At 32.5% G+C, this 24,874-nt stretch overlaps 1 protein-coding gene across 1 annotated transcript in view; it reads right to left on the bottom strand.

Annotated features, from left to right (window-relative positions):
• The window catches only part of LOC113560279 (LIM/homeobox protein Lhx5-like), a 37,443-nt gene extending 15,761 nt beyond the window's left edge, over positions 1 to 21,682 (bottom strand). Inside the window, exons 1-3 of the mRNA XM_026966047.1 lie at positions 20,524 to 21,682; positions 14,229 to 14,427; positions 1,282 to 1,487 (exon numbers count right to left, since the gene is read on the bottom strand). Coding sequence (XP_026821848.1) covers positions 1,282 to 1,487; positions 14,229 to 14,427; positions 20,524 to 20,830 — 712 coding nt within the window. The 5' untranslated portion in view covers positions 20,831 to 21,682. The remainder of the gene's footprint in view (positions 1 to 1,281; positions 1,488 to 14,228; positions 14,428 to 20,523) is intronic.
• Between the last annotated feature and the right edge of the window lie 3,192 nt (positions 21,683 to 24,874).

Below are 24,874 nucleotides of genomic sequence, written 5' to 3'. Positions count from 1 at the left end.
GGTTTGCACGTACTATACATATATGTATATCTATAGAGTATAAGTACAACGCGCTCAACTATTATGTATTTTCATTTGTATCATTAGCGCCGCAGCAGACCTTGACACTCAACTCATACAACCGGTTTACAGTTAGTACAGTCATACGCATGATAATATATATAGTATTTAAATCCAATTACTCGCGACTTTTGCGGTTAAACGCATATTTTTTCTCTCCCAGGTAAACCTATAGAAATAATTTATGTACCAAGTACGTTGACGTTCATAATATTTATACGGCCGCGCGTTGGTTCATGCCTTATAATTTGATATGTATATATTATATATGCTTGATAGTATAAACCGAAATACGCGCGATAGAATAAGTTTTTAATTTTCTGACGTGTACAACACATACACATGCAATAAACATTGGCTAAACGAGCTTTGTCGCGTGGAGACCAACAGTATTACGATATAATATATCATATAATACGCGACCGTGTTTTAAGAATCTCACGTACACTGCTACAGCTAGTATGTTTCCCCTCGAACCGAGCAGTTTTGTATATTATGAAATATTGAAATGCTGCACGCGAACGCACTCGGTGCGGTGTGGTATAGAATTGCGCGTATACATATATAGGATACTACGTTTTCGGACGGATGTTGACTAGAGGGGGTGGCAGCCGGAACTTCATTTCCATAGTTGGGAAACTCGATTTGAAACTCATCAACGGAAATCTAGTTATGCGTGCAAAACGGGTCATGGCGAAGGGTTGTCGTGCGTGCCGGGGGTGTATATAGTATACATGTTTGTGTACGTCTGTATATATATATATATATATATTATCGGTAGGGGATAGAGGTGAATATATATATATATATATATATACAGCTATACGATGGGAGTTTTGCGCGTCGAGTAACCGGTAACCACGTTATGTCCCCCGTTTTCAGACAGGAAACAAACTTTGGAAGCAGAAATAACGGGGAAGGGTTTCAGTGGCGTGGAAGAGAATTGGAAAAATGTATATCGAAATAGGTCTTAATCGATTTACACGATTTTTTTTTTCAGTTTTCATTTTTACTTATTTATATTTTTATTGCCTGACTTATCTTGAAATTTGTTTTAAACGCTTTCTTCTTTTCTTTATAGTATTTATGTTTGTTGGTATAGTTTAGTTTTATATTTTCTAACTATAAAACATATACGTAGAATAAAACATATTATCAAACGTATTACCAATACGATTTAAAATGTACGTTACGGTTAAATAACAAAATATAATAACGCACCTTGCCCGTTCTTGCCGGATATGTAATCGTCCTTGCATATGAATTTGTTGTCTTCAAGCACATAAAGTTCTTCGCCGGTAGACAGCTGTTTCCGACATATCATGCACGTGAAACAGTTTAGGTGAAAAACTTTGTCCCGGGCTTTCCGCACCAGGTCAGTGGGCGATATGCCCTGGGCGCAACCATTGCACTTTTTGCCATACCGCCTGTGGTAACAATACAAAAAAAAATCCAATAAATTACACATCAACTTCAACGTATATATATATTTAATATATTATATGAGGTATACCTCACCACCGTTGCAGAAAAAAATACCTTATACCATATGTATAGGTAATATATATATATATATATTACCTATGTAATATATCGGTTATCGATATACTGTTATGGTTATGGTTATATATACTCGCGTGTATATATATATATATATACAATATGTGATATGTATAAAATAATGTTTGTGTGTGCGAGTCGTATACCTACAATACCAATGTGTATAAGGGGTGGTGCCCCGAAACGATTCATCATCTTCTCCGCCGCCGACGCAACGAGTCGGTCGGGTTCAAAAGGAGAAAAGAGTGCGAGTATGTATACAGGTAAAGGGGGGCAGATCGAAACGTACTACAGAGAGAGTGAGAGAGAGTGACAGAGATAGGGAGATTGAAAGAGAGCAAGACAGGAGAGAAACAATAACGTAAAAAATGCGTTCTTCTCTCTACGTTCGTGAAACGGCAGGGTGTCCGGGCGCGCGAGCACACACACTCGGGTCGTGCCGAAAAGCCGAGCGCGAGGACACGCGGGGGTCACGGGTCGTACGTTTAATATTTCGGACGAGGACGTGTTTACGACGCGTCTAAAAAACGTATGTACCTATAATATATATAAATATTATGTGTTTAGGAAAAAAAACTTTATGTACACATTTTTTCACCGTTTTGTTTCGTTTTTTTATAATCTTCCGAAACTTTTTCAAAGGGTTATTTTATATATTTTTTTCCCGTTCTGAGAACGGTCATTGCCGACAATCGGGGTAATAAAAAAAAACACACTCAAATCATGTATAATATTATGTAGGTAGGTCGCGTTATAATATTTTACATATTATATAGGTACCTCGAGACTATATAATATGTCTCGCGTGCGGTAGAATCGGTTGACCGAACGAAAAACTATAAAAACGCGTTTTTCGCCGCTGCCACGTGCATGATACGAGGTATTATGTTAGTTTTTTTTAGCGACTACTGCTACTGCACCAATCGTCCGCCGTCGTGGTGTTATTACATTATTATTTCAGACGAACAATGTAGCACCCGCGCGTACATTTGGTGCGCAGTAGTTATTTAAAAACTTGTGACGATGACTAAATACGCGCAGTTATAACGTCTGTCGCCACACAATATATAATATATATTAGGTATCTATAACAATAGGAGTATACCCGTGTAATATTATATGTTATATATATATATATTTTATTATTGACTTATATTGTATTGAATAAAGGAAAAATATTTCCGACTGCATATTTCGCGAAAGACTATCCAAATAACAATCCGTCAAATGGTTTTTTTATAACGAAAAAATATAAATATTATGGATATATATTATATACAATATATATTTATTTATTTATTTATTACATGTTTCAAGTATCTGCAATGAATATTGAATAAAGAAAACCGTTGACATACAAATAATTCACACAAACTCTTTATATATATATATAAACCGTATATATAAACGCAAATATAAATTGTAGATTTTGTTTTCGTGAAAACGATTAAATCAAATTGATAATTGTTCCACACACATTTTTTCGGGCAAGATTTTGTAAATATTTTTTAAATTCATGTCAAACGAATAACCTTTCATTTAAGTATACAACCCATAATAATAACTGGTAGCACGCAATATACAACATGTTCAGGAAACATAATACCTATAATATAGGTATATACGTTAAGTATATTATTAAAATATAATAAATAGCACCTGTGACTATAATATTTTATTTGTATATTATTAAACTTTGTTGACGGAGAGAAACATATCGCGTGATTTTTTATAAGACAAAAGCCCGTGTAAATTATCCACGGATTCACATTTGTAAATACAAGTAATATAGAACAATTTTGAAGCGTCCATTTCAAGACTCACAGAAGTATATTATTCCGAAGTTGTTGCAGTGTTGTAGTAAATTATATAATAAGGTAAATCGAGTGCTATTTTTACTATAATAATATATTATGACGGATGTATGTAGGTACTAACATTAAAAATAATATATATATATATAGTTACAGGTATGGTGCAGCAGAAACAACGTGACTATTATACGTCTATCTACATATAAACAGTATGCACCGTCCGTTGACGTTCAAACGGAGCGTTACTGCTTTTAATTAATTTTAAATTACTCGAACACGAGCGTGAATTCAACTTTTATAAGTATATAAGAAAAAAGAAAAAAAGGTCGAAAGAAAACTAAATGGACGATTTATATGTGCACGCATACAATATTATCATAATTTATCTTACATACCCACCTACGTATATATAATAGGTACGTGTTTATAAATAAAAATAGGACTTCGCGCGTGTTATAGCTGAAACACATAATATTATACAACATAATATAGTATCTATCGCGCGCATTAAAGTATGGCCGTATAGAAGTGCCTATAAAATATGAGTGACTGCATTGTACATAAAATTATCAAGGCGAGTATAGCACGAGATGTAATAACAATAATTTATACAACAATCAAAAAAAGGCGGTAAATTTCGTTCAAATATTCGTGTTCGGACACGCGTATCGATATCTTCGAGTTTACGATACGCACAATAATTTTATTATCATACATAGTATAGTACATATAAATACATATATACACGGAAGAATTCGTGTATATCGTATATTTATAAAATATATAATAATATTATAATATCCCGCACACATACCTACGGTGACACGAGTTACATTTAATATGGATACGCGTTTTTACCAATAAATATAATAATATTATTTAATATACGCATACGCGTTTGAGTGCGTACACCAATAACAACAACAGACCACTTCTTAAATCACGTCGGTAAGAAAGATAAACGAAGCGGGGAAAAAGGCGTAAGTCACATATTCAATATCGTACGGACAATGCGATAATATTAATAACAATTAATCAAAGCCCACTGCACACACGCTTAGGTGCTCGTATAATGACATCACATGGAACTGGTATTTACTCGGTAATTTCGTGTAAATTATCGGGCGTCCCGCGGGGTGTGTTTTTTTTTTTTTTTTTTGGTCCTTTCACACACTATCCGTCGTCGTCATAGTGTGTGTATATTATATTATTTATATTTATGTATATACGCCATATTATGCAGTTATAATATTTTTATGTATAATATTATGTTCCGTAATTTTTCTCCTTCGTGGGTAATATCTTTACCACGCAGCAGCGCAACACGAGGTGTGCCCATCGTCATACAGTATGACAGTATTTTTTTTTATATACTATACAGATACAGCGCCGTCACTTATACGAATATAAATCGCACTCGACGATTTTTCTCACGAAAATGTATGTAGTTCTACTCGTTGTAGAAATTACAATTTTTTTCACACCGTTTGTCTTTGACACGAGTCTAAATAATAATAACCACATCGTGTATATGTATTTATATTAAATGTATAATAATAATGTTATTAATAGCTCTAGCTGTTGCGGTTTTTAATAATTGCGCTGATTTCATTTAATATTTCTGAACGCGATTTGCCAGTGAGTGATTAATCTCAAGTGATTTTGGTTTGGTCTGTCATGCAGTTATAGCTGATTATCACTTTTTATCATCCATATGACATTTAAACAGTCCAAACCACGAGCGATAATCATATTTTTAGTCTTATCTTTAGACTCTGATTTTTGACAAAATTAAGAAATAAATAAACACTTTATCATAAGTTATAAATATCAGGATGAATTTTTAGTTGTATCTACTAATAATTTTATATAGATTCAAATGTAATGTTTGTCACGTTCTGCGTGTTATAAATCAGAGTGTTGAATGTAAATAAATTATTTAAAAGACATAAATTAGTTAATCAACCAAATTAATTGAATAATTTACCTAATCATTTAGTCGGACAAAATTATAATTTAATAAAATTAAGTTTATTTTATTGATGAAAAAAAATGCATATGTTCATATATATATATATTAAATTTATAATACAAGACTTGGCATATTTTAATCTAATAAACTTTTTTACAAAGACCTGATAACAAATTTATAATATATTTATGTTTATGTTGTTTTATTTGAATTTTGATTGAAAATTGAAATTACCAAAACAATGCATTATAGTATATTTACAATTTGTATTGAAGTATCTTAGTATCCTTTTCATCAGCACTAGCTGCTGGATAATAATGAAAAATAAAAAATAAAATAACTACTACAGTACTACATCTATAATTTCTTAGATATAATTCACTATTGATAGGGACCTTCCATAGAAGAAACCAAACCTAATGATTTCTGTTATACGTCGGGCCTTTATTATTACAGTATCATATAATAATACATACACACGTACCTAATGACAATAGTATTGCGTTTATTTGCGCCGGCGAAGAAGGCCTAAATCATAAATTCACACTGCATAAACAAATTACTGCAACACGCGCGTCGCTGTCGTTATTTCCCTCTCGTTATACTTAGTTATACCTAGTCACTCGGCGAGATATTTATCGTTTTCCCACTCAAAAATATTACAATGAAAAACAAAAAATAAATACTTAGTATTATAAATAAATGAAATTATGTCGCGTAGTCGTCATCGTCGTGTTTGGGTGCAATATAAGCTTCGGGTTTTATAAATGTATATATATATATATATTCGTAGGTAGGTGGTTCATACCCCCTTCATCGCAAAATATGACCTCGAATCGCGTACATAAACTTATAGTTCGCGTTTGACACATGCACGTCGTGGTATAAACATTAACGTTTCTGTTAACGTTTATTATAATATACGATGTCTTAACACGTCGTTTCGGGTATTTACCCGATTAATAATTATAATGTGAAACCACCCGCCCTCCCTTCAACCACACCGTCACAGTGAACGACCCTTTCCTACACATATATACCTCTTCTGGAGACCCTGGTGTATACCGCACGTAAATATACAGTGATGACGCGCGATATCTACGCGGTTATATATTGGTATCAAAGCTGTTTTTCGTGAAGTTTCGTTATTTTCGAAAATTACAGTTTAAAGTATGAATTTACATATGTATACGTATACGTATATACTTCGATTTGTATATTTCCTATACCTATATTTATAAATAGTGATCATACCTGTTACATGTACAGGAGACACGCATAGGTATTAAACGTTACATAATAATATATATTTATGATGCAGGTTATCCATCGAAATTGATTTGTATGTGTGGAAACATCGTTGTTCGACTATACATGATATAATGAATAATACAATTCAACCCTGCCATTACTATGTATAATGGTGAACAATATAATATATATAATACGCATTATGAGTTTCGATGAATTAATAAAAATCCACATTAGGAAAGCTCCAAAAAACCTACATAGATTGCAACTAATTTCTATATTTTATACTCAAACTTTATGCAGCACACTAAATATTCTATAACTATTATTATACGACTACATATGAAGGGCGAGGATGATTTTCCAAAGTATACGGACGAAAAGAGAACAGACGATGGAAAGATAACGGACGCGCGTCTATAGCGTGAAGAGGAAGAGAAAAAAGCGCAAGCCGCGCGATATCCGGACGAGAATCAGAAACAATGGACTTATATATATATATATATTAAAGACGATGACAAACAAAAATTGGCGGCCACGGTCGTAGGAGTGAAAAAAAATTTCCAACGCTTCGGATAATACGGCGTACCTGCCTGTATATAATATATTGCTGCAGTATATTATTATATATTATTAGGTATATATCTATCTAAAGTATACGTTTAAAAAAAAGGAAATGGCGTTTTCGTCGCGCGGTAAAATAACCTGCAGGGGGTGTTTAGCGATTTGCCCGCGTCTATCCGCTTCACGGACCATTGCTGATGGATATTTGAACGTGCGCGAACCGCGACCGTTGCACGATGAGATATTATTAGAAGAAAAAAATCAATAATAATAATAAAAAAAAATCATTTTTGTGTCGTTGTCGTATCGTTTGTCGCAGAGCGACATCAACGGTGGAAAATTATAGCTGGTCGTCTTTGAGCCGAAAAACGTGCGCGCTGTATATACACTCGATGTGTGTGTTTGTGTGTAGGTATGCGTACGCGCGTACGTGATAAATCGGGGACAGACCTCAGCTGGAGTTTTCGAGTGATGGGTATAAAACAAAAATTGCGCTCATCAATCGGATTCGATTGCCCAACTTTAATACATGCGGGTTATAATACGATAATGACGACTTCCCGTCGCTATTTTTGTGTTGTAGTATTAGGCACCTAGTATATGTTTTATGCATCATATTATAGTACATATTGGTATACTCGAGTATAAAAATATGTATATAAATTAAACGTTCGCTGTCCCTAAACATATTTATATATTTTATTATTTTGTGCCCACGGAAAATTCGCTTTAAACGTATGTATAGATCGCACATGTATACGTAACGTGCATATTATGATATAATCGATTTTTATATCATTGCGTGGCACCGCATATCATGCATACGACATGATGTTTCATATTAAATACTATAGATAAGCACCTATATACACCTATAGTGTCTACATGTACATGTAGATATATTCTCTGCAGTCACATGGTTACGTATTTATTAGTGTTAAAATGAATTGTACAATGTTTAATAGCGATTATTGTTGTTGGATATGATTATTATTGACGACTCGATATTACATTACTCTATTATACCCGACGACTTTTCTCTCTGGCACAGTATATTTATATATGTCTATTAGGTATATTTACCGCGATACATATTGTAATACCATTGTTGTTGACGTCGAACAATATATACTAATCAGTTACCACAACGTTGTTATTTCCTATAAAAATCGATTTTATCACATTTTATTTCACAAACACGCGCGGTGCACTGCTGCATTTATAATATACTCATATAATATATAAACATAGACGTTCACGTCCTACACTAAACGTTACGGTTGTTCTTTTGTTTTCCCTATGCGTGTATTAATAATAATAAAATAAAAAATAATTACATTATGTATTATATAGTGGCTCATGTATGATAATCGCGTGTGTGAGTGTGGTGAAAAACGCCAATTATTATATTGTATACTTGATGATTGAAAAACCATAATATTTTTTAGTCTACAATGATTTTTATGTAATATTTCCGATTCATACGGTTTTTGATATTAATGTATCGTCGTCCGAAACAATATTGTTACAATTTTACATATATAGGAAAAAAAATAATATATAAAATTTAAATTTGTATATTATATTATAATATATCTCCTAATTGTGTAAACTTAATGACTGTATGCATATTTTAATACCTACATGTAGCAATTACAGATAACACTATAGCTTGTAGCTGTTGTATACCAATTTATAATGTAGACTATTTAATAATCTCATTAATTATATCACATTATCGTTTATCAGTCTTGCAATTAGTTTAATGACCATTTCCAAACTTATAGAACTCCCTGTATATTATAGATGCGTATACGTGAGCGGGCGGAATAGGAAATTTGAATTATTAATGATTTAGGATGGGATTAGCGCCATGAAAGTCTGTCGACGAAAAACAAAAAAACTTTTTCGTTTAATATATTTTTTCCATTTATAATAATACTATCTCCGTATATATAATATAATACCTACTACACTGTGTATAATATTGTACGTATATATATATATATATTATTATTGTTTTATTTTTCCATTCTTGGATGGTTGAATACGTGGAAAGGGTCTGTAGAAGAGTACAGGAAAAAGTTTAACGTCGAGACGATACGCGCTTGTATATATTAGGACCGTAGTGGCGGCGAGGAGAGAGCGGTCTCTAGGCTGACGGCAAGCGCAAAAAGAGTAGACATATATATATATATATATATTATAATATATATGTTTGGAAAACGGTTTAAAATGCGAGAGCGCGGCATTAGTATGCACAGTCGGTATATGTATATACATAAAATGCCGAGCTCGGAATTTCCCTGTATATATTTATGTATGTGTGTGTGTTCTCCCTATATATAGCTCACTACGCCCTCATTGTGTGCGTCGACTGCGGCTGTAGCGCAGATAAAGCACGACGCTTATCCGTTGAAATTGATTCGCCGGCGTATGCTGCGGAATAAATAATAAGTATTTATGCGTGCGAAGAAAATACAAATTTATTATTATTATTATAGTACCTGCGCTCATAGAATTTACGAGGTCGTGGTGACCCCTTGGTGAAAAGGGGTACACTGAATTTTTATCTATATAATTATATATTATATAAAACATTTAAACATTTTTAAAAGGTTAGAGTTCCTTTTGGATTGCAAAAACACAAGAAGCTATTTTTCTTTACAACATATTGAAATGTTAATAATAAGAATAATCATGACCAACTGAATGTATACAATGTACCGCATATGCAATTTAAGTTGATTATAATTGTATTTTCGTATTCGAATTAGTTGAAACGGACCAACAATGAGGATTCACCATATAAACACAATAGCGGCTAATTTTTGACTGATAGTTTATACTTTATGTGTCTAAAAATTGAAGTTCTGATTCTAAGTTTTCCAGCATTTATACCGGCTATAACGTTTCCGACGTAGGCTAGATCTCTATATTTATCCCTTGCGCACAAAAAATAACATTAATACAATAGGTATATATTATATATTATATAAGTCGATGACGGGTTTAACATACCTATATGCATATATACTATTTTAATACGCAGCACTATACTGCGCTAGTGAAATATTACCACACGCGGAGAACGAATTTTCAACGATGTTATATATATATATATATATACCACATCACGCATAATACCAATATGCACGAATGTATACAGAGAAGATATAATACATGTATATGCAGCGCGAACGGTGTGTACATCGCACAATACAGAGGGTAGTGTGGCGAAAAAAAAAACAATCCCGAGAAGTTTTCCGTTTTTTTTCTCTACGTGTGCTATGAATAATATACATTTATATATATATACATATATGCAGTAAATAACAATATAATAACATAAATACATAGGTATATATAATATGTTATATATACCTAACAATGTCTACGATGAAAACGACTATGTACACAATATTATTATTACACGCACACACACACATACACAAACGCGCGCGTAGGTAATAATAAAAGGATCATCGGCTATCGTTCGTATTGTATGCGAACGGGAAGCGACAACCCGCGAAAACGTCGGGCGTTTGTATACACAAAACCACTGACGGATGGACGGTCGGATGGAAAAGGCGCGCGAACACAAACACGAGGTTTTTACGTGTACGTATTATTATTATTATACAGTGTCAGTGTATCGGTCGTAGTATATTGTTTGGGGGCAGATGCAACCGATACGTGTAGCTGAGCCCTCTTTAAAATAACATCGAAAGAGAGCTTATACCCATATGAGAAATCGCGAAGGGTATAATAATATATAATATGATATATATATATATATATACATGCGCGGTATTGGTAAACTCGCGGTAGATCTCCTGTACAATATTATATAGTATATAATATATATATACCTAAAGACTAATGTCAAAAAACGGGGTCTCGTCAAATCGTCAACTCCGCAGTTCCACACAATATAATCATATAATGATATACCTACACTGCAACAACGTGACAAACGTCGGTTATAGTTATTATTATTATTATTATATGGGTAAGGGACTAAGGGTATACCGATATTATAATATTAGTTTTATTATATACAGAGGTCATAGATACGCTACAAAATGTACATTTCAACGCACATTTTATAGTATTTTATCTAAATGCAAAGATTATAGACTATTAGAGACATTATTACTACTTAGTTCATTTTCTAATTTAATTACTACTCGTATATTATATATATATATATTTAAAGAATCAGTCGTACTATAACAACTCAGATTTTTCCAACTAATTTGAAAAATAAAATGTCGAGTTAAAATCAGATAGGCTTATATACAGATAATAAAACCTGCAGTAGTTTAAAACAAATTGATTAATATTATTTTTTTGTTTCATGCGATTTTTAATTTTTTATATCATTTTTCGATTTATAACAACATAAACCATAGGTTAAGAAAAATTATATAGGTAATAACTAATAATATATAGGTTAAAAATTAATGAAATCATATATTTACTGCCATCATGGGGTATGATTTATGTCAAGATGTTACTAATAAGTAATAAGTAATAATACCTACATACTACATGGGTATTATAAACAAATTATTCTTAACACGATTAATGACATATTATTATAATTAACTAGATCAGATATTCAGATATAAACCTAAGTATGTATATATTTTATAATAGTTGAGTCCAAGAAAAGTCAAAAAATCATAACCCCCTCTCCTTTCAAAAAAAACGATCACATCACTGAAGTTCTTATAATAAAATGTAATCAGGAGGAATATATATTTTAATAACTATAGTATATTTTGTTATGTTGCACTAGCAGTGTGCATAAATATAAAATATAAATACACTTTTTTTCTATTTGTATGTACACGCGTGTTGTTCGTTTTTAACACCCAAGCGTCTCATCGACACGAATGATCGAATAATAAAATAGTCGTATCATATACATCATAATATGCAATAATAGATTCTCAACATTTAAAAAGTCGACGAGCACGCGACTTTTTAAATATACGATATAATAATAATATATATATATATATATACATATATGGTATCAGCCCGTACAAACCATAGTTATATTATGTATATGTATAGCGATTGTTTTTATTGAGCCCATTCATATTATATATAGATATACTCATACACACACGCGAATTTTCCCCCTTTTGTATTTTCTAGCAAATACACATACAAATATATATATGTATATGTATGTATACCTAATATATACGGATACGCGGTGTACGCATGTACAGAAAAATTGAACGTAGTGTAATAAAAACCGAAACGACAGCGGCAGCGGCATTGTGTATAGGGTTTTTATGGTTGCGGATCACGGATTCTCGACGACGACGACGAAGCGCGTGCGAGGGAGAAAGAGAAAACAGCCGCCGTACACGGCGGATATATTGTATTATATTATTATTATATACGCGCAGCCGGGCGCCATTTTGTCCCGAGCCGCTCGCCGTCGAGAGTGCCTCCGTCCGAATTGATTGCGCGCGCGTTTACGCTCGTCGTAATAATATAAGTATATACCATGTCTTCCACTCGTCCACTGTGTTTTTATCACGGTTATCTACCAGTAGATAACCGTGCTTTTTCTATCATATTGTATATTACCCGAATGCGGTTATATAAAGTATATTACCACTGTACGACGCAAACGCCTGGCTATATAGATGTATATTATACATAATATAATATATCCCCGACAATTTAATATTATATGTATATTATTATATTTATTAAAATTATTAGTCAAAAGTGGGCAAGTAAATAAAAAAATTATCTTGAGTTAATGAAGTTATAATGTTTAGAAAATTAAGCTAGGAACCTATAAGTTAAAAGTTAGGTATCAAAAATCAAAAATCAAAATATAATATATATTAGGTTAGAGGAAAAATATTATCTAATAATATAGGTAATATAGTCAGATGACACTTATTCCAATATATATAACGATTGTACAAATTTAAATAAGTTAGTTTTTTAGGATAATAATTGGTTTGTAAACATCTTAATATCTGGCAAATGTAAGTCGCACCGTTTTCGTTTATTTTTTTGGTATTGTTCTTATTTTCATAACACGCACTCTTCGTATATCTGATATCTGAAGCCTCTTTCTATCTATTTTAAAATTTATAAAAGAATAGCACTAATCCTGGATACCTATACCATTATTATTATTATTATTATTATTCAACGAAACTATTTTTCAAAACTTTTTTGTTTAATAGAAAGATATGCATATATATATATATATATAGTATAAAAAAGTAAGCGAGATGCCCATGAGTATATTATATACATATATAAGATAGCTACTCCAAATAAGCATATCGTACTCTATTTCATTTGATGGTATGTTATATAATATGCATATATATATATACCGGTTGTATAATAATATAGTTTGGTATTTAATATTTAGTAATATTAAAAAGAATTTTATAAAAAAAAAAAATACAAAAACGGATGTGTTATATATTATAAATCACACCGAGGGTTTCTTTTTTTAACCATTTATTCTTTTTGTACAAGAAATTTATTGGCCGCGTGCCAATAACATAACCGCTCCTATGTAATGCTACCATTTTTGGCACGCGTACGGTGCTATATGTATCATAACTACTAATATATACCTAGATATATATCCACTCACGAATAATATCCCTCCCTAAAGTTCGCAAGATATGAATTACCGGGTACGCGAATCGTAGGCGTATTTTTTTTTATGATAGTTATGAAAAAAAAAAAAAATTAATAAAACGATGTCGTCAACGCGCGCCCATAATAATACTATATAATATAATAATTATTTTTATTGTCAATATGATGATGTACTGTATACATTTATATTTTGGATTTAATTCCTCCCACATAGCACATTATAGTATAATGAAACATTACGTATCGATTGTGGGTATATAATATGATCTATTCAATAGTTGATTATTTATGTATTATTATTATTATGTTATAAAGGTAGCCGCAAAGCGGAAAAATCTTCTCACCTGTAAAAGTCAGGCTTGCACAGTATCTTGCCGTCCCTGCTGTAGCATTTGTCGGACAGCGTGCCGTGACAGTCAGCACATTTCACGCATTCAGCGTGCCACGCCCTGTCCAGCACATTCAAAAGGAACTTATCCATAATGGGTTTGTCGCAACCCGCGCAACTCATCATCAGACTGCTGCACCGGCCACCGCCTCTGCCTGGAAACACAGATAAAATGTTGAGAAACGTGTTATAAATGGGTACATACACATCACAAACCAAACCTTAAGTATCACTATAAATATTATCACCGGTCAGTGTTCATCATTATCATATGAGTGCAAATAGAGAGAATCCAAGCAAGTACAAAACTACAGACTATTATAGACACACGTTTTATGCATATTAAAGGTATACAAATAGTTTCTGACGGTATTTTTGGTTTCAAGAATTTTTGATCGCTATATAATAATATATGTATATTAATTTTTTTGAGTATAATATGAATAGAGTATGTATAATATTACATAACTCATTTAAACAATTATATTAAATAATGATAACATATGAGTTTATTGAGCACAGGTGATAGGTTATTATTATTAACTATGACTTAAAAGAGTAAAAATATAAAATAATTATGCTTTTGAATTTATTGATAAATAAATAAATATTGTATACGAATAGTATAGTTAGTTGGCTGTATGCGTAAAAGCGTATGAACTGCAGGGGTTGAGTTTTAAAAAAAGTGTGAGATTAGCTGGTCCAAGAATATGCGGAAAGTGTAAAAACTAAACACTCGAAGAGATTCACACGTATTCCAATAAATATACGAGAAAAAATAAAACACTCAAATGAAATATGTAGGTATAATATTATACAATAACGCGTATATACATCATACGCGACCGGGACACGTTCGTCATGCTCTAATTTTTGATCCAATATATATATATATATATATAATATATCATGTATTATTTTATGCGTTATTTCTGAGAAATCTTTTTTGGCGTGAGTACATGTATTTATGTACAGACACACACGCACACGAGCGAGTGTATACATATTAGACGTTTTGTTTATATGATGCTGTGCAATGTGCCGAATAATATCTATAATACCGACACTGCTTTGTCTAAGTACGATAATAATAATAATAATATATCATATATATTGCAATATCGATTAGTAGAGTGTGATGGCGGGATAAAACAGTTCATAATGACATGGATCGAGGGGAATTTTATCAAAAAAAAATATAAACATAAAACCTCTTGCAGCATGCTATCATATCATGTACGCACCGCCGCTTGACGGTTGCACAACGAAAATCTCGACCGATGATGCACATGAAATATAATATGATTATATATTTATGGTGCTCACGGCGATGATACATTATATATACTGTATAAATGAATTTCCTGTGTATGTTACACATCGGCAATTCGGAAAATACGATCATTATGTGTTGTATTCATAAAATATAAATATTATAAAAACAGCAGAAAATCAATATATATATATATATATATTATAATATGTATTGTATAGGTGTCGTTTATGTATAGACGAACTACGTTGTAGTACTCAATTATATATATATATATCTATACCTGTAAGAATCGGCGGTTTTACGATCGCGTATGTATTTAGTATTATATATATATATATATTAGAAAACCGCTGCGACTCGCGATGCCTATTAAACAAACGAGTGTTTTAAGAAAAATATATATTATTAATGTCAGCCATTATAGTAATATTATATTATATACATATATACGTATGTATGTTTAAAGTATAGATATATTCACAAATTACATGCATGCGCGTGCGCAAAAAGTGTATATAATCACCGCGGGCGATAATTTCCTATTCTGCACACATTGCACACTCGATACCATATTATAAATATATGTATATATATATACGTAAACTATACCTATATGCTTGCGTCCCTATTTTATACCGCATTTTAATAACCACATATGACACATATTACACTATCGTGCAGCTGGTATATATAACACAATAAAATTGGTTTAATATTTTGCGTGCGCATTTTTCAACGCATTCCGGAAATCGTGTATTATAATAAAAGTTGAAGGTACATACCATATTATAAGTATATACAAATAAGTATTCCTATATATATATATATGTTATTGCGGGAAATTAATTCGCACGAATGAATGTATCGAACATCGTCGTGTCAATAAACACCCATTATGTAATCAAGTGCTTATCGCAATGTGAAAATGTTGGGTGTAAACGTAAAATTCAATATACGACAATATTCTCCCCTTCTTTTACTATATAGATCATACACACATATTATACTTAATATTTATACGCTTTTTTAATGATATGCTTAATATATACCTACTGTATTTATTATGATGTTACCTAATACATAAGGGTACATTATGTCAACCGCAATTGAACAGGTGTAAATAAAAATAAAAATTGATAATTTTTGTTCCATAAATGGTAAGGTTAAATGCATCTTGATTATATAGGCGTGAGAACATAAAAAATAAGTTCCTGTATTTTAGAATTTTAGTGTTTATATGTATTTAATTTTTAAATACATATAAACATATAAACATATGCATTTGTTTACATTAAAGAGATTATTATTATAAAGCAAACTATTAAAATTGAAAAAAATATATGTATACTGTGATGTAAGTATACAATAATAATTATAAAATAAATCTAATAAAACAAAAAATTATGATTATTTTCGTAAATAAATAGCAATAACCTGTAAAAAGGCGTACTTAGACGGTTTCAAAACACAATTCAATACAATATACAGTGTGCATAAAAGAAATAAATATTTTTATTTTTTATTTATATATACCTACGTATATATTATATAGATATCAGCTATACTATCATACTATTATGTTATGACTGAAAATTGTGTAGGGAGTACCTACAGCTTTTGGATTCTAATATTATATGTATCATCATCATAATTTATAAGTATATTTATATACTTGTACTTAGCTATATATACATAGTAATATACCTTATATACCTATGATTATTACCTATATACCGCAGTCGTTAGCAGAGGGGTGGATGGTGTAGTGGTTGAAAAAAAACGCTTGTAGTTGTACATGAAGGACTGTGCCTGTTGTTGTACGCGTCGAGTTATAAGTCGATCATCCGTAACGAAGACGCCACGAGCCCGGGCTACGCGTGCTTCGGCCAGATAGACTATACATATTTTTTTTTCTCTGTCTATATACATGACATATCGTTATAGACGTACCGCGCGAGAATGAAAAAACAAACTGTCCGTCGCCATCAGCTGCCCGATGACCACTATTTTTTGACACCGTACGCTATAAGTCGAGTTACGCACGAGTTGCCGTCGTTAACCCGCCGCCGTCGTAGTCTTGGCCAGCGACAAAAATCAGAAAAACGTATACACACATACAGACAAAACGAATGTATATATATATATACATACATACTATGTGTATAATAAAATGGACGATGGAAGAAAAAATACTCGGAAAATTATCCGTCGTCATGTTACGGTGTGTCTTTTGGAATGCGCCGATTGTATATTATAATATAATAATATAACGTGTTCGGAGAAAAAAAATTGTCCATACACGCGCGAGAGATTCGAGTGATGTTTGTGACCGCGAAACTGTAGAAGCCGCGCCGGACAAGGAAGGCTCAAGAAAACGCGGAAAACATTTCAAACGCTATAAATAAATTGAATATATTAATTTTACATTAGCTAGCTTGTATAATATGTATGATATTTAGAGAATGTATTAATATAAATTGGTAGTTATAGTATAAATATTATATTTCCGGCGCGCGGTTTACCGATATAATGCGATTGTTGAGTGATAGTTATAGCTGTATTAATGACCGTGTTTTTCTTTTTTATGAGCGAAAAAATATAATAACATCCATAGCTACAGCTAATACAGCAATATATATTTTATACATGTGGTTGAAAATTATCTTCTATTGGATCATTAATTGTGTAAATAATGATCTAAAAAAAAATAAAAATATACGGTGGGTTTTCTTTTTATAATTTATAGTAGATTTAATTTTTAAACTCATGAGTACCTACATCCATATAGATATGTATAATGTATAATTTATAGTAAATAATACACGGAAAAATCACACGCTTAAAAATTTTAAATGTATTGAACATGACATGCAGTATGAACTGAGTAACTGACTAAAATATATAATATATATTTCTCAGCAATAATATGTGAAAGATAAAATTGAATTTATAAAAACAAATTACGAAGAATATTTCAATTGCGTTTCGATACATATGTATACATATTCATATACTATATAGGACCTATCTGAGAACCTACTTAAACAAAATAATTTAATTATATAGGTAAATATAATAAATATATACATATACAATATCTGAGATAAGTTTTTCGGTAAAATATGATGAGATAAGTATATTTTCTCAATAGAGTAAGTATAGTTTCTTTTAATATATTAATTTCAGAAATTCAAATTAACGCTTTCAATATAATATAGTGTACACTGACTGGTAATTTCAGTGGTATCGGTTTAAGTTTATAATTTAATAATACATATATTTATATAGGTTCCTCTATACATCTATAGAAATTCACCACAGTTTACAGAAAACACCCTATATGGACGAAATATAGAATAAGCTTAAAATATTTACCTTATGCCTACAAGATAAATTAAAGTTATAGATTTAAGTTTGAACTTCATCTACATAATTTATTTAGTTTTAAATAGTTATTAATATTCATTTTATTGTATATAGTATAGTAAGCATCATCACTGCAATTATTATTGTTTTTAAAATATTTTTTTTTTTTTGAATAATGCGTGAATCGTGGTATTGAAATATATATATATACCACCTTGTTGAATTCAATATAATATTTATATATATTCTATACTCCTCTATAGCTATATCATCAAATACGAGAAAATAATAATAATAATCGGATTTTGATTAGTGATGCTTTGGAGGCTTATTTAAGAGCACCAACCGCAGGGTTTGTAGACTTATTTTCCCTATTATAGCTTAAATTTGGAATTGGTTTGGGGTTGGAATAAAAATCCTATTATTTATATATATGTTTTAAATACATTTTTATATTGTTTCGAGTCAAATTAAATTATTATTGCTTTAGCCGTCGATGTTAGTATATGTCATCCATATAGTTAGATTTGTTAATAGTAAAATATGCAGTTTGTTATACTTTTGTAATATATTAAAGAATAATTTCGCACGATATAAGGGCCTAGACATATTTTGAAAATTTTCAATTTTACATGTGGGAGAAGCAACCTATAGCCATAATGCGAGGAACCTCGTGCAACTTATAAATTTAATAAATCAGCTTCTATTATACCGTATGCTGCAGGTGCATAACCAATCGCGACGAACGTGTAACCTATTTTCAGGTATCATAAACACACATACTATATAGGTGAGTATACGTATATATATGCCTACACACGCGGGACACTGAGTTTTCGTGAGCCGTACGTGCGTATGTGTATACGTATATTATTACGTTATGCGGTTGCCGTTCGTCGTGTCGCACCGTCTATATATCTGTCCTTCGGACACATGTATATATACGTACACACAACAAAAACGTAACATCAGGCTCATAGAATACATAGATAGGTAATAGGTACCTCTCTATACTTAGGTAGTATACAAGATACTAATATACGTATATATACTGTCCGACGAACGCAATGCAGCAGAGGTATATACGTATTGTGGGTATCATATATATAGTGCGTGTTGGTATAAACGTCACTTTACGTTAAGAGATTCTCTTTTGACATGCATGACTGACAATTCGACGTATCGTGCCTATGACGATGACGTCCTCTCTATCTCTCCTTCTCTTTAGAGGTCGTCTCTCTCTTATATTTTATTATGATTCTATAAAGATTTCGGGTTGCCGGGACGACAACGGCGACGACGACTTTATACGCGACGACGTGTCTTCTATACAGACAACACATCGTGGGATAAAATAAAAAATAAAAATTCTATGTAAAGAACATGGCACGCATAATCACAATAATATATTATCAAATTATAATGATGTAGGTAGAGGCACCTATATATAATATATATATATATTATGAATATGTTTTTCCACCGATTTCACATACGCACGGAGAGAGAAAAATGATTCGACTACAGCAACTCTAATAAACGCATATTATAGTATGTACAGCATAATTGATAATATTAAAAGTATTATATATTCTACAAAGGTACTCACTTATGTTGTGGGTCTGCGTGACCGGAAAAGACATGTGAAACGGATGTGCCAAATGGTTTTGCGGGTTCAACGGCGACGTGCTCCGGTTAGCGGACGTCGCGTACATCGGTTGTTGTTGGCCGGCCGCGGACGACGAGTTTCCGGTGGCGTTCGACGACTGGACGGGCAGACCGGCCACGGGCGGCCGGGCGGCCAGCGGGTCCACCGCGCCACCACCACCTGCTGTAGTGGCGCAGGTGGCGGTGGTGGTCGTCTCGTCCGGGTAGAACTGTAGGCCGAACGTGGTGGCCAGCGACGACGTGGCCATGTGGCCACCGCCGTGGTGCTGTGGACCGCCGACAGCTGTCGTGCGGATCCGGCAACCCCTGGCATAAGGCGGCTGGTGCACCGCCCCGGCGGCGTCCTGACCCACTGGCGTCGTGATGGCTGTGGTCAACCGGTGCCGGGAATGATCAATGCGCGGCCGTCCGACGATGGACACCGGTTGGCGGTGATGCAGCCCGCCGAGACGTGTTTCCGTCCGCCGCGACTGCCGACCACAATCCTCTGCAACGGCGGCGGCAGCAGCGGCGGCCGGTAGAACTGCTAGCACGGTAATAGCGCTGCGATGACTGTGACCACCTGACGATGCGACGTCTCATACGCGGCACGCACTCTTGTAAAAATACAGCGCTCGTAGGTATATACTTATTATATATGTATTGAATCAAACTGCAATTGTCGCACAAACAGATTTGCAGCGTTTTTCTTATCCACCCGTCTCGTAAATACTATACTACAGTAGATGGACAAGCCACTCGTGCACGTAAAACTATCGACGAAAACACCCACGCGTATATGTATACTGACGGCGGACACGTGATGTAAGCGGTTGCGAGTAACAATATAAGACACGACCGCGAAAAATTAATATTATAATATCGTGTTTGGACGTGACGACGTAAGAAAGCGATACGATTATTGTACGCGGTAAAAAATAAGATAACCGAGCCGGTTTACAGTAATGATATGCGTGTTTTTATAAAAATTATAATCGCGCGCGCGCGCGATCGCCGAACTCAACGGCAGCGGCCAGTAGCACACCAGTTACGGCAGCGAGGACAACAGCAACAATCGACCGATGCGAAAAGCCGGAAACCGAACACTGTCGCGGTGTGCCGTGCTCGGTTTGCCTGTGCGCGTACGTGTCGCCGCCTGGGTTCAGTCGCGGCGGCGCGGCGTCTATGGTGGTGGTGGTGGCATCCGCAGCAGTGGGACGGTGGGAGGCGCGGCCGTGCGGCAAGGTAGCGCGGCCGCCGTTGGTCGGCACGGGCGTCGCGACGCCTCTCGGTCGGTCCGCCTTCTCCTCCAGACGGAGTGGCGTGCGGTGCCACCGCCGCGGTCGTCACGGCGACGGCAGCGGCCGGTGACGAAGACCCCATCGCCGCCGCAGTTTTTTCCTCCACCTCCTCCCGCCGCCGCCTCATCATCATTATCCACACTGGCTCCTACTCCTTTTCCTCCTTCTTCTTCTTAGTAGTCGTCGCCGCCGTCTTCTTCGTTCCGTTTTTTTTTTCGCTCCGTTTCGTTACCGTTTTTTTCTCCCCTCCCCGAAAGACGACGGACCGTTCCACTCTGCGCCACGACGGCAACGCCGACGGACCGTTCGCGTCCGTCTCTTATATTTTCTCTATACCGCGACCAAAGATTACGTTTGTACTCATACCTATATAATATATTTATTATAATATTGGTGTTATTGTTTCGGTAATTTTTTTTCAAGTATTGACAATGTCTATCGCAGTATTACTGATGTTAATTGGGTATTATTGTGTATATATTATTAGATATAAACAAATATACTATAATCGTTTAACATACCTGCAGCGTATATATTATATAAGTGTTATAAAGTTGCTAACTGTTAATTTTTTTTTTTTTGTTCTATGAAAATGAAATGTGCATATTTAAAGTGGAAGAATTTTCACCGCATTTTCCTCCAGTATCCGCTGTCCCTTTTCCAACATATTGTCAAAATAATAAATTATCACACTCTGCGTAGCTTATTATTTATATTAGAATACCTATCATACATTTATATTCTGCAAAAATATTGTTCTATTAAATTTTTTGTATAATTATATCATGTATTATTATAGGTATATATATAGAATAAAAATAAAATAAAAATATTGGTTTTTTATAATAATATAGAGCTATTTATAATAAATATAATATTTTATGAATTGTCGTACACACTTTCTAATTTAGTAAGTGCCAACATTACATTATTATTGATATTAGGGTTTGTCTTTATTTAAACTTATACAATATAAGTAAAAAAAGTCTATTACACTACGTCGTAATGATGGCGTACACGTGCACCAGCAAGGTATACTGCAGCTATATAGTTCGTCTCGATTGTGCGTTTTAAATATTCTTGTTGTACTTATTTATTAATATTGGTATAGAATATATAGGTGTATTATCACTTATATTCCTACACATGAATTAAACATTTATACGGAATCCGTATTACGAATAATATTATGATATTCGGTAGCGAGTAAGCATAGCGCATATAGGTACACATTTCGCGGAATCAAGATATTCACAAGTTCATCGCCAATGTTTACGTTTGTATAAACTATAAAGACACGTCGTATATAAATAAATAAAATATAATTTATAATATGATACATTATGTTATATTATATTACCTAATCGCAACAGTGCAGTGTGATGTCCGTTGCCTGTTATCCGGACAACCATCATTATATTACATTTTATAAGTATACTTTATTTTATAATATTTTATACGAATAAAATTATTTCATGAAAAAGAGTTCCATTTTTTATAATGCGATGGATAATAAATATTATATAAGTTACACAAATGTGTGATGTTAACACTTTTACAGTATGTGGATGAGTAGTGGTATAATATAACATATAATATAAAGGATTCGAAGATTTTTTTCTAGTTTAAATATTTGAATTAAGCGTAATCGCGAGTATTTAGTATATATATATATTTAGTGTAGGTACTTACAAAATGTATTACACAAATATTATACAAACGTGAATTTGATTTATTCGACTAATTTATTGTATACGTGGTTGTCGGTTATAATCTTCAAAGAATCTCTTTTATATATTATTTATATATATATATATATATATATATATATATATATATATATATATATATGCGTGGCTGATATATTTTTAACTATTATATAGATATATATTTGTAAATATCACGCTGGTGTTAAAAGTGAAATTCAGTTAAATTAAATTGGGTAATTTATCTCGAAATTGTAAATTCCTATTCAGAAATGTATTTGAATTATTAATAATATATTATAGGTATTTATTTTACACTATTAATATTCACAAGTTACTGTTGATTATGTAATTAATCTTTGGCTGATTAAATATAGAAATATACATAACACATATGTAAACAATAATATTACTAGAGCGTATATATTATTTTATAATTTATTTAAATATAACACGTGTTTCTGTGATTCATATGTATATATGAATATATATATATTTATTTATTTATTTATTTACCTAATTAGGAATTAAAGACCAATAACACATGTGTTTAAGAAAATTCATTTTCTAAATAAAAGATTTAATTATTGTTTCAATATTTCAACTTATTTATTTAATAATATATTTTAATAATACGATCTATATGACTATAGTCTATAAATGTAATATATAGAGTAAAGTTCCTGTATAAACTTAAGACTATATAATATATTTGTATGTACATATGTCCCCATATAAAAATTATATAAATTGTTTTTATATTATCATCAATTCATGAACGACAACTAATAATAATATAATATATAATATTATGAATATTATATTTGTATGTGCATTGGTCATATTACATATAGATCAGTATATAGTTATAAAGTAATAGTAATAATAGTGAATAACTAATACTCATGTCGACTTATAATATACGAGCGTCGAGCATATTACTATACTATAATGTCATTTCTGCAGTTATCATAGACTATATAAAGGTACCTATAGGTAAACACAAAATACATTTTTTTAAATAACTTAACAAGTATACAATATTGCAATATTGTTTTCATTAGGACCTATAGCTAACGGTACATATTTTTTTTTAATTTAGTTTAAATGATTCTCGTATAGGTATTATAGCTGAAAATCTCGATAGATCCATATTTTAAACATATTATTTACTTATAATACTGTAGCAGTATATTTAAATATACCATACATGGTATTTTAATATAAATATAAAATACAACATTAATCAAAGTAGCTATAAACATTTTTTTCTTCCGTCAGAAGAATATAATTTTAACATCATCGT

This window comes from Rhopalosiphum maidis, chromosome 1, assembly GCF_003676215.2.
Source record: "Rhopalosiphum maidis isolate BTI-1 chromosome 1, ASM367621v3, whole genome shotgun sequence".
In the NCBI taxonomy this organism is placed as follows: domain Eukaryota; kingdom Metazoa; phylum Arthropoda; class Insecta; order Hemiptera; family Aphididae; genus Rhopalosiphum; species Rhopalosiphum maidis.
Note: the sequence above shows the minus strand (reverse complement) of the source record. Positions and strands in the feature narration are given on the sequence as shown.